Source organism: Carlito syrichta, unplaced genomic scaffold, assembly GCF_000164805.1.
Source record: "Carlito syrichta isolate Samal-C Ts95f unplaced genomic scaffold, Tarsius_syrichta-2.0.1 Scaffold303626, whole genome shotgun sequence".
Taxonomy (NCBI): Eukaryota; Metazoa; Chordata; class Mammalia; order Primates; family Tarsiidae; genus Carlito; species Carlito syrichta.
Genome location: NW_007247722.1, coordinates 900219 through 912572, shown reverse-complemented (window position 1 = coordinate 912572; position 12354 = coordinate 900219). Strand labels below are relative to the sequence as shown.

Below are 12354 nucleotides of genomic sequence, written 5' to 3'. Positions count from 1 at the left end.
GCACTCTTTTTTTTTTTTTTTTTTTGAGTTGGAGTCCCACTCTTGTCGCCCAGACTGGAGTGCAGTGTCACACTCATGGCCGCCGCGGCCTTGAACTGCTGGGCTTAGGCAATCCTTCCACCTCAGCCTTCCAAGTAGCTGCAACTACAGATGCATGCCATCATGCCTGGCTAGTTTTTGTGATTTTATTGTAGAGATGAGGTCCCATCAAGTTGCCAGGCTGGTCTCGAACGCCCAGGCTCAGGCAATCCTCTCGCCTTGGCCTCCCCCAAAGTGCTAGGATTACAGACTGAGCCACTGTGCCTGGCCCATCTGAGCATTCTTAGCATTTTGATGTATTTTGATTTGTGGCAGGCAGGCTTGTAACATTTTCCACATGGGATTGTATAGTTGTTTTACTTTTTTAGGTCAGGGATTATTTTCCTGTGTTTATCTTGAAGGAATCATGATGATGGTAAATTTAGTGAGCATGTTTTTCTCTTCAATAAATGCAAATAGTCATGGCATTTATGCTTAACTGTGTACTTATTAAGAATCATGGGATTAGGGATTGTTTGATATCATGAAGGCCATTGTACTTTATTGTTGGTTATGATACAGCATTTTCCCCAAAGCTATATATGTAACTGATAAGATTTGTAGTAAATTACACGTGTGACTTTTATAAGCATAGCATATGTTCTTTGATTTTAATGTGAGTTTTGGTTTAAATTTTTTATTGTGAAAGACTTCAATGAGCCTCCTTATACCAATTATTTGGCTTAACAATTTTGATTCATGGTCCTTATGGTTCCCCTATAATCCACCTGTTTCTCTGCCTCTCCCCCTCCCCACCCTCCATTATCACTGGATTTTTTTTTCTTAAGGCAAATCCCTGGTCATCATTTTACTCACAAATATTTCAGTATGTATATATCAAAGAGAAGTGCTGTTTTGATATTTTTGTAGAGATTAGATCTCATTATGTTGCCTAGGCTGGTCTGAAACTCTTGGGCTTGAGCAATCCTCCCACCTCAGCCTCTAAAAGTACTGGGATTATAGGTATGAGCCACTGCACCTGGCCTGTTTTTTAAAAAAATGGAACCATAGAGTTGTTAACACAATTTTAAATTCAAAATATCGAAAATAATTTCCGAATAGCATCAAATCAACAGTTTATATTTCCCTAATCATCTCATTATTTTCTACAATTTGTTTGAATTGGGTTTCAGATAAGGCCTATACATTGTATTTAGTTGACGTGTCTTTTATTTTTTTATTTTTTTTGAGTTGGAGTCTCACTCTGTTATGCCGGCTGGAGTACAGTGGCACACTCATGGCCACCCCAGCATTGACCTGCTGGGCTCTGATGATCCTTCTGCCTCAACCTTCCAGGTAGTCGGAACTACAGGCACATGCTACCACACCTGACTAATTTTTGATTTATTGTAGAGGTGAGGTCTTGCCACGTTGCCTGGACTGGTCTCGAACGTGTGGTGATGTGTCTTTTAAATCTCTTTGAATCCATATTCCCCTGCCCCATTTTTTCCTTACAGATTGTTGAAACAGAATTATTTGTCTTAGGCATACTCTCCCTGCTCCTTCTTCTTCTCCCTAAGAATTTGTCTTAGGAAGTGTTGCATACCTCTATTAATAAGCATATATTGTCTGATTTTTTTCTCTATTTCTTTCTCTCTCTCTTTTCTTTTGAGTTAGGATCTCTGTTGCCCAGGCTGGAGTGTAGTGGCACAATCACAGCTCTCTACAGCCTTAACCTCCTGGGCTCAGGCAATCCTTGCTCAGGCCTCTGGAATACCTAGATCTACAGGCATGTGCCACCATGCCCGGCCAATTTTTTAAAAAATTTTTTTGTAGAGACAAAGTCTTGCTATGTTGCCCAGGTTGGTTGATTTTTCTGTTTGTTATAGTAGTAGCCATTGATAATCATTGTCTACATAGATTAAGTCACTAGAAATGGCAAGGGTATTTTAAAGATAAATTTATAATATACATGTATGGAATAAATAATTGTTGGTTCACTTTGCTCTTTTTATGAAGGTTTGCTCTACTAATTAAATACAAAGTATCAAATTGGATGTATAACCCATGGAATTTCCATTATTTTTTAGGAAGAGTGTCTTCCAAAGTGTTCTTCACTCTTTTTGCCCTGCTTGGTTTCTTCATTTGTTTCTTTGGACACAGATTCTGGAAAACAGGTATTATGTCCAATGTCGCTGCTATTGACATGTCTTGTGTGGTCTTTTCTCTTAAATGCTCCTGGGGAACTTATGATCTGTAAGGAGAGTAAGCACTTATTTCTACTCTCTTCACAGATTTGTGGCTGGATTCTTTTGGTAATGATGCTACTGAGTTGTTCTGCATTTTTTTCCTCTTCCCTTAATAGCAGAGTGCAACCTCCTCTTATTAAGAGAAAATTAAATTTGGTTTATGCAATGAACTTTTTCATTTGCTAGATCCGCTAGTTGACTAAAAAGAACTGAGGTTGGAAATCAGGGTATGTGTGTAAAAATATGTGTGGATTTTGGTGATGGTGATTGACTTGGTTTTGTATGAATCAGTATACAGTGAGTATACAGTGAGATTGAAATGTCTATTCAGACCTGGGAGATTCAGGTCCAAGAGGAACGCTGGAGTCTACATCAGTGAAACACAGCAAGGGAGTGGGGATAATTATACTCACTGAATTGACTCAAATTCTTTGGCCTGCTTTTTATATAACTGATGTTTTAAATTACTAAAAAAATATATATATTTAATCAACAAGGCATATATAACTGAGCATCAAGAATAAGCAAACACAATCCTGATCTAATAGAACTCTTTAAACTTATGGTAATAAATTGTCTAAAATAGCAATTTCCTCCATTATGACACTTTTTTCCTTGATTAATTGGGAAGAGAATATTGTGAAAAATATTTCATATCTCAAAGTATAAAATGATTCCATAACAAAAAAATTCATTGCTAAGCTGTAGGTAGAGTCCCAAAAATATTACCAGTTGTTTAATTTACAGTTTTTTTAAAAAAAAGAGACAGGGGTCTCACTACATTGCCCATGCAATTATAGTGCACTACAGCCTTGAACTCTTGGCCTCAAGTGATTCTTCTACCTCAAACCTCCTGAGTCGCTGGGACTACAGGTACACATCATCGTGCCCAGCTTTTTTTTGTTGATATATATCATTTTATATATACTAATAAAATATACTATAATATATAATGTGTACTAATAAAATACCAATATTTTATTTTATTTTATTGTTTTTTTATTCTTTGAGTTGGGGTCACCCAGGCTGGAGTGCAGTGGCATGATCACGACGATCACAGGTCATGGCGGCCTCAATCTCCTGGGCCTAGGTAATCCTTCTGCCTCAGCATCCCGAGTAGCTGCAACTATAGGCACACACACAACACCATGCCTGGCTAATTTTGTGATTTTTTTTTTTGTAGAGATGAGGTCTTGCTATGTTGCTGAGGCTGGTTTCAAATTCCTGGGCTCAGGTAATCCGCCCACATTGACCTCAGAAAGTGCTGGGATTATAGGCGTGAACCACTGCACCTGGCCCTCTCTGCCTTTTAGATAAATTATTTGTCTTTTTCAAATGCTTTAATGTGTAAATTCTAGGAGTTTACACATGTGTTTGTAGATTAGATATTTAAATTGCATTGTAAAAAGAGTTCCTAACCATAGCTTATTATGTTTTGTTCTGCTTTCTTCCTTTCCTGGTGGTTTGCTGTTTAGAGTTATTTTTCATAGGCTTTATCTTCGTGGGATTCTTCTTTTACATACTGATTTCAAGACTGACACCTATTAAATATGATGGTAAGTGAACATTATATAGTTTAATTGGGCATTCAGAAAGGAAGACGTCATTTTCCATGCCACCTGCAGTTTGACTTGTATTTTGTGTGATATCTTATTAAGTGTTTAAAATAATGGGCCACCTCTGCTCTAAACACCTTTTCTAAACTACTCATTCAGACCTCTTTTCTGGGTTTTTAATTTGCATAGTGAATTCTTAGGGAAATGAAGGGTTATACTGATTATGAAGTTGTGTTCCTGCTACATGATATATTGAAGATAATGAGATGTACTACAATTCAAATGTTAAAATTTTCTTTGCCTTTAAACAACCCCCACCTCATTACATGTAACGGAGTGCTTGTCACCTTTTCTTCCTCAGTCCCAGTTTAACGACAGCCAAGCCCATTCCCAGTCCTGTGAGTTTTAGCTCCCTGGCTACTTATCAGGTCGCAGCAGGGTCCTCCCCAGAGAGGACTGCTCCGTGCTGGCTTCATGGCACCACTGAGGAGCCCTCGGTGCCTGGCCTACAGGGAAGCTGAGACTGGTGTTGGTGATAGTATTGTGTGTCTAAAGCATCCAGCTAGAAGGCCTTTCGGTGATCAGTTCATCTTCTCTCTTTGTACAGTGCGTCTGATTTTGACCACCGTGGCTGGAAGTGTTGGTGGAATTTTCTTGTTAGCTACGTGGTGGCGATTTGGAATCCTGTCACTCTGCATGCTGTGTGTTGGGCTAGTGCTGGGGTTCCTCATCTCGTCAGTGACTTTCTTCACTCCACTAGGTAGGAGATATGTAACTGATGTTTTGTATGTTGCATTCTCTGTTTGAATACTGCTTGGTTGAGTCTGTATCCTGGAGTGGTGTTGCCTGTCCCTGCTTCTCCTGTGGTACTTTTAGATGGCACCAGTACAAATAACAATCTCTCCTCCCTCAGAGGCATACTGCACTAGGTGAAGTGTAGACTGTCTTTAGAGGTAGCTTTGTATCTGTTTGTTGTGATAAGGGTGTGTGTGTGTTAGAATTAATGGAAATAGAGGGGACCCTTCATATATGGCAGAACAGGGGTTACTCGTCCTGAAACCCTGAAACTGTTTCTTAAAGTGACTCTGAAGCAGAAGACCAATACATCTCGTAGCTAAATTTGGCACTGCTCTGATATGGTAGCTGAGTTGGGGAACCTGGTGCTTTGTTTTCTGTCTTCCCTTGTACACTCAACCTCCATTACCCTCTGTGCCAAACCCCAAGTGTTCCTGAGGGAACTACTTGTAATTACCTGCAGGCAGTAGCAAAGGATGGTTCTGAGAGTGTTTTTGTTTTGTTTTGTTTTGTTTTTAAAGAAATTCAACAGTTATCTGTTTTTAAAATCTGCTTAACTAGTAAGTTAACTTTCTTTGCCATTATATAATAACTTACATTTCCTTATTGTTGTCAAAAAGCAAAAACAAGTCGAAACAAAAATGATCTACTTTACAAGGGCCGTTTCCTTTTTGTGATAATGCTTAGTTCTTACATTACAATATTGTATTAAAGTTGATGAAAATGTTAGATATAAGAGCAACTGTCTCATGAGGCTGTCAGCTCTTGAGAACGCAGGATACAATACAGTGCAATTCATGTGTCCCTTGGCTGTCAAAATATTTGTTTATTTTTAAGAGATGGGGTCTTGTTATGTTGCTAGTATTGAACTCCTGGGCTCTTCCCGTCTTAGCCTCCCAAAGTGCTGGGATTACAGGTGTGAGCCACCATGCCCTGCCAAAATATATATTTTTTAAACACCAGAGAGAATTGACAACCTGTGTGTCAAGGAGGCCCTTTGTTCTGACTTTAGCCAACCTGTAGCCAAGCATATTCCTTGTGGGCCCCCTGCAGGTAGTCTTTTATCTAGACACTCTGATGAAAAGTAATGTTTAGGCTTGGCTTAATAACAGATTCACATGAGGAGTGATGATTGGAAATACGGATTTGAGGCTCTATCCTAGATATGCTCAATCAAGTAAAACCTAATGGGCTTCCTCCCCTTTTTGTTAATACTTAGAGGATAGAGGGGTGATAGGCTAGAATTTCTAGTGGTTAATGTGCTTTTGATGAGTAAAATAAGCATAAATTATGAAGTCATAAGAAAACCTATCTATGCCTTCTGGCTCTGTCACTAGTGCCCTGACTAGCTTATAACCTTGGACAAGGTACTGATGTTTTTCATTATCTTTAAAACCATCTCATAGAATAGAAGTGAGGAGTGAGATCATATAAATAAAGAGAAAGTCTCTTAATTTTCATCTTTATAAAAGTAGCCTACAGTCTTAACTTTTTGACAACCTACTCCTAGTGGTAAAAATAATTACCTACTCCTAGTGGTAAAAATAATTTCTTTATATTTGTTATTTATGAACTACCTTATAGCTCAAGGATAGTTAGGATAACCTATGCAAACCTATATTTTTAAACATTAAAATTAGAAAAATATTTGGCAGATCTCTCTGATCTGATTAAATCACTGCCATTTTCACCTTATGTCGGGAGCGAAGAGTTTATACTCTGAAAGGATCTGTTTTCCACACGCAAACATCATAACTACTATTTTCAATCTCTAGATCTCTTGAAAAACTTCTTTTAAAAGCCACCTATATGTTTTGTGAAGGTCAGTATTGCCAAACTGGAGAATGTGATGCACATTTTCACCTCACTACAGCATGTTGCTATTGGCTTTCAGAAAATGAGGGGTCCTAAAGACAAGACCTCTTTCCTGGGGACTCCCACTCAGACTAGGATATGTGTAGGTCTTGAGGCATGGGGCCATTTACAGATGGACTGAATGATGGTGCCAGAGTCAGTATTAAACAATAGCCAGGCTGATATTCTGGCTTTTTAAACTTAACGTATAAAGGAGTTACTCATCCTGGGTCACCCTAAGGTGTGCTGAATTTTGGAGTCCAGCAGCAGGAGAAGGGCTTGGGAGGAGCAGGTAAGTGACTAGTTTCTGTCTTTCTCGGTGCATGAAGAAATAATATCTTACAGTGTGCAGTGGCTGTGTAGGACATGATTTGATGGTAAAAAATCTGTTAAGCGGATTTGCTGCTTATATTGGGCTTAGAGCTTAACTCTGAATGCCTTGCACTTTTTATTTTGCAGTTCAAAATCATGAACTCATAGAAATTTAGAGGTAGGAGTGATTTTTGAGCTTGGGGGTTATAATTCAATTTTCTCATTTTATGGGCTAGAAAACCAAGGCCTAGCGTCACAGAGGTAGTGAATGGGGGAATTTGGACTGTCCTGTAGCCGCTTCTGAACTATCCTGTTAATGGGGTTGGGGTACAGTGGCTCGTGGCTGTAATCCTAGCAACTTGGGAGACAGAGATGGGAGGATTGCTTGAGGCCAGGAGTTAGCGGTTATAGTGAACTACGATTGCACCATTGCACTCCAGCCTGGGTGACAGAGCAAGACCTTGTCTCAAAACAACAACAACAATAACAACAACAACAACAACAACAACAACAAACCCTGTTAATAAGTGCAGAAGCATTTACATGCTTGATTTTCCTCACCACTCTCTCTCTCTCCCAGAACACACCCTTCAAAAGAGATTGTTAAATGAAAAAAAAAAATAGAATTGGTTTCTAGTTGCCCACGTTTTCCTGGTTGTTGCTTTAAACCTTTGATGTAGGCAGCAGACAGCAGACACTCTGGCTGCTGTTCTGCCCATGGTGCCCTTAACAGTGTATCTTCCCTTTAAGAAATCTACCTTTCTTAATTCAAAAACAAAACAAAACAAAAAAACCTTTGATGTATATCTGTGCTCACATGTTGAGGAAATGAAATTTCACTTGGTGAGCCTGTTGTTTACTCTTGGTTTTTCTATGCATTTTCAGGAAATCTAAAGATTTTTCATGATGACGGTGTATTCTGGGTGACTTTCTCTTGCATAGCTGTCCTCATTCCAGTAATTTTCATGGGCTGCCTGAGAATAGTAAGTGTTTCATCAGAAGTTAGATTTACTCATTCTATTGTCCTGTGCCTTCAGCCGATCACTTATTGCACCGTTTTGCTTGTTTGATTCACTGGGGAGGGCTGTATGATTATCTGTATCAAATAACTGCTTCTAAATAGCCTTGTTACTATGAAAGCAAAGGAAGTTCTATTTTTGATGGTCATACAAATGCTGCTCTTTTCATCAAATGAAGCATCCCTGTCGATATGCTTTTCACAGTGCATATTCTAGTGCACCAGCCTGATGGGTCGTTAGTTTCAGCCATCTCTCCAGAAGAGCAGTTCTTCATCTAATTAGATTTTATTGTTAAAGTTCTTTTGCTGGTAGGATAATTTTTCCATAGTATTAGGCTAAGTTAAACTGTATTTTAAGAACTTCCTATGGATGCTAAAGGTTGCTTTCAGTTCATCTTCCCTGGTAACTTTTATTTAGCTCTAAGATTTGGTCTGGTCCCTTTTTACGTGCCCTGAGGGGCCAGGAGTGATTCCTTGTGATTCAGGAATGTGTGTGATGAGAGTTAGAAATGGTCTTGTTCTGCCAGGGATGATGCCTAAACACTTCTACTCTTCCACAGCTGAACATACTGACTTGTGGAGTCATTGGCTCTTATTCGGTGGTTTTGGCCATTGACAGTTACCTGTACACAAGCCTTTCTTACATCACTTTGAATATACTCAGGAGAGCCCTCAACAAGGATTTCCACCGAGCTTTCACAAATGTGCCTTTTCGAACTAATGGTAAGATTTTCCAAAAACCAGAGTGTTAGTGCAATAGAAGCCTTGACCCTCCTGTGCTACTGAGAACCCTCGGTAGCTAGATTGAGAGAAAGTCAGCTGGGACAAAAGGAGGAACACGCTGCACAGTGCCACAAGAGCCCTCTGCTCATGATAACTCAGGATCATGGGAGCAAAGAGTTTACATTTTTCAGGCGGTTGAAAGTCTTACTTGTAAAAATCTACTAACTGAATTTTGTTAAACAATGTCTAAGCCAGGATTACTTACTTAGGTTTACCTGGTTGGTTCTCAGTTAGGAGAAAACTGCTAACATTAAAGATGTTTGGCACCTTATGGGTGGGGGTGGAATGAGGGATGAGAACGACAACCTGATTTCGTTTTTAAGTTATTCCCTCGGTCCCCTCCTTTAGTGAAGCATGTAATTTGCTAGTTGAAAGTGAAAGCAGTTTTCAGTTAGTACGTATATTGTTTCCTCAATTGTAAGATTCTATCCATTACAGATTTTCCATGAACTTTTTGAAGAAAAAAATGAGTATCATGTTAAATGTTTGCTAAGATTGTAAGATATGTTAATTTCAGAACTGTTAAAGTATGGAGGGTAGGCTGATCACGGTGGCTTATACCTGTAATCCCAGCACTTTTGGAGGTTGAGACAGGAGGATTGCTTGAGGACAGGAGCTCCAGACTAGCCTGGGCAACATAGCAGACCCTGTCTCTAAAAAAATAAACACACACACACTCTGCTACAAAAAAAGTATACACATTTTAAGAAAGAAAAAGTCTATATTAAAATTGTAATACTCAATGTATACTGATAACAAAAGATGAATACAAGTCACTTTTGACTTCTGCAATTACAAGAGGTGCTCAAAGTGGTTCAGTGTCCAGATACTTCTGATTATGGCAAACTAAACGTAATGGATAGATAACGCCGCAACATGGCTTAAAATGTGTGTACATTTTTTTGGCACCTCCCCGGTGTGTGTGTGTATGTATGTATATAAAGAGGGGGGTAGGTGGGGAGGAAGGGAGGGAGAGAGAGGGGAAAGGAGGAAAGCCTGTCAGAATTGGAGGGACATTCCGTAAGCACAGTTGTGATTGTCATGAAAGTTTTAGGGCAAATCTTTCCCTCTACTATCAGGAACTTTCCGTTTGGATAAGAGGTTGATGGTAGAGACCTTGAGATCCTGTGGCTTAGAAGTTTTAAGCACCAGATGGTGTTTGGCCAAGCATTTTGCTAGTAGCTCAGAAAGCCTTGTTGAATTTTTAAATGCGTCCCTGTATGCACTCTGCATGCATATAGCAGGGTCCCATATCTAGTGGAGTGGGAAAGTGAGCATGGGTACCTAATGATCCACGATCCATTTACAGCAGGATCACCTCCTTCTGCTCACAAACCCCCTCTGGAAGAACACATGACTCTGCTCTGGGTGCTGGTCACATAATGTTGGATTGCCAAAAACCCAAGTAATTTCTTTCATGACCTATTTGGACTTTCAGATACTTGTGATAAAAATTCCTAGTTTCAAAAACGACGGTAGCTTCTTCACTGATGCCTTAGTTTGTGAGGAAATACATATGAGGGGGGGACCCAAAAAGCCCCAGCATTTATTTATAAAAATTGTGAATTTACTCTTACATGTTTAAACTTCATCTCCCTTCAAAGTACTATCCATTTAATGCAGTATATCTATTGAGGCATCTTTTCTACTGCTCAAAACAGGTTTTGAGCTTGTCAATTTTGATGCCTTTCAGTGCTTCTGCTGTTTTTTTTTGTTTCACCTCTTCCACATCAGCAAAACATTTCCCTTTGAGCACCTTTTTCATCTAAGGAAACAAAAAAAAGATCACTCAGGGCAATATCAAGTAATAGGGAGGGTATGGCATGGGCATCATGCTGTTTTTGGTCAAAAACTGCTGAACACTCAGCATAGTGAGGGCGGGTGTGCTTGTAAGTCATCTATCATGAAATGGGCACTTTGAAAGAATCTCCAGAAAAAAATTTGCTGAAGCTGAATGCAGCCACTCACAACAACGCTTGCTGGTACACTGATGCTGATCAGTTCCTAGAATGCTTACCTAGTGGGGGAAGCCTGTACTACAAGCGGCCTATCCTCCAAAAAAAATTCAATTTTTTTGGATTCCTCCCTCATATATATGTGGAGTAAGTCACCAGAAAATTTATTAGACGGGAAGATACATATTTAATCTATGAAGGGTTTTGTTATTATATGTTAGGTTTTAGAATACCAGCATTCAGACTGCTTTTCTACTGTTTTTTAGACTTTATTATCCTGGCAGTATGGGGGATGCTGGCTGTAAGTGGAATTACGTTACAGATTCGAAGAGAGAGAGGTCGACCGTTCTTCCCTCCCCACCCGTACAAGTTATGGAAGCAAGAGAGAGAGCGCAGAGTAACGAACATTCTGGACCCAAGCTACCACATTCCTCCACTGAGAGAGAGGCTCTATGGCAGATTAATCCAGATCAAAGAGCTCTTCCAGAAGGAGCAGCCAGCTGGAGAGAGAACGCCCCTGCTTCTGTAGATGCCTAGGGGCTTGGTTGGTGTCCCCAGTTTTGGTGTTCATGCCAGAGTGCATCAGCAATCTCCCTTGCAAGTCTATTAAGTGATCAGGCATCTGTATCTGTGCTTTGCATGGTATTATGGTGTCTTATTGATATATGGTAAGGGTATGCTCACCTTTACCTAGTACGATTCTAATAGAGTAAGAAAATGACCAAAAAGTTGGTGATAGGCAGGCTTTTCCTTATTCCAGATACTTGAGAAATCACCTTTTGGCTTACAAATATTTGATCAACTTATTCCATTAAATAGATATATTTTTAAAAAAATTAAAAAACAATCATTCTCCTACAGAGTCCTGTTGTTTCTTTTTATACCTCCTTGAACAAGTCTCTCAGCTGAGTCTGTCCAAACTTGGAGAGGGGGAGGTTTATTTAAGTGTCATACTGAATATTTGCCACCGTGTCTGGAGACTAGGGGGTTTGATATTGGGCCTCTGGACTTCAGATTACAAAGAGAAGCAGATTATTTTCTTACTAAAACCAGTAAGATTACTCAGTGGCATGCCTTTTTCAGTGTGATATATAATAAAAAAGTTACCCTTAAGTTTTTTTCCCAGGATTTTTATTTAAAACTTTTCTTTTCTGTTCTTTTTTGATACGGGTTTTCACTCTGTTGCCCAGACTGGAGGGCTATGGTGCAGTCCCAGCTCATTGCAGCCTCGACCTCCTGGGCTCAAGCAGTCCTCCCACCTCAGCCTCCCCAGTAACTGGGACTATGGGTGCACACTACCACCCCTGGCTATTTAAAAAAATTTTTTAGAGATAAAGTCTCACTATATTGCCCAGGCTGATACTTAAAAATTTTTATTATTTACTTATTTTTGAGTTGAGGTGTCACTCTGTTGCTCAAGCTGGAGAGCAGTGGCACGACCACCACTCACTGAAGCCTCGACCTTCTGGGTTCAGGTGATCTTCCTGCCTCAGTCTCCTAGTAGGTGGGACTACAGGTGTGTACTACCATGTCCAGCTAATTTTCTTTTTTAAATTTTTTGTAGAGATGGGATCCCATTATGTTGCCCAGGCTAGTCTTGCAGGGCTCAAGCCATCTTCCCAAGTACTGGGATTATAGGTGTGAGCCACTGCGCCTGGCCAAAAATTTTTGATTGTGACAAAATACACATAAAATTTACCATCTGATTCACTCCTACGTATACAATTCAGTAGGTTCCTTTTCGTTTTTGCCTTTTATTGCTTAAAATGGTAAATTATAGCTAAATTATTTCAGTTATTTGAAAATAAGTTAAT

At 39.5% G+C, this 12354-nt stretch overlaps 1 protein-coding gene across 2 annotated transcripts in view; it reads left to right on the top strand.

The window, feature by feature from the left end:
- The window catches only part of TM7SF3 (transmembrane 7 superfamily member 3), a 37701-nt gene extending 25949 nt beyond the window's left edge, over positions 1–11752 (top strand). Inside the window, exons 7-13 of one of the 2 annotated variants that reach the window (XM_021712728.1) lie at positions 2109–2195; positions 3743–3823; positions 4431–4583; positions 7670–7767; positions 8363–8525; positions 10807–11117; positions 11738–11752. In XM_021712728.1, coding sequence (XP_021568403.1) covers positions 2109–2195; positions 3743–3823; positions 4431–4583; positions 7670–7767; positions 8363–8525; positions 10807–11069 — 845 coding nt within the window. In that variant the 3' untranslated portion in view covers positions 11070–11117; positions 11738–11752. Of the gene's footprint in view, positions 1–2108; positions 2196–3742; positions 3824–4430; positions 4584–7669; positions 7768–8362; positions 8526–10806; positions 11403–11737 lie in introns of those variants that run through there. The other variant, XM_008058790.1, reaches the window with a different exon arrangement.
- The last annotated feature ends 602 nt before the right edge of the window (positions 11753–12354 follow it).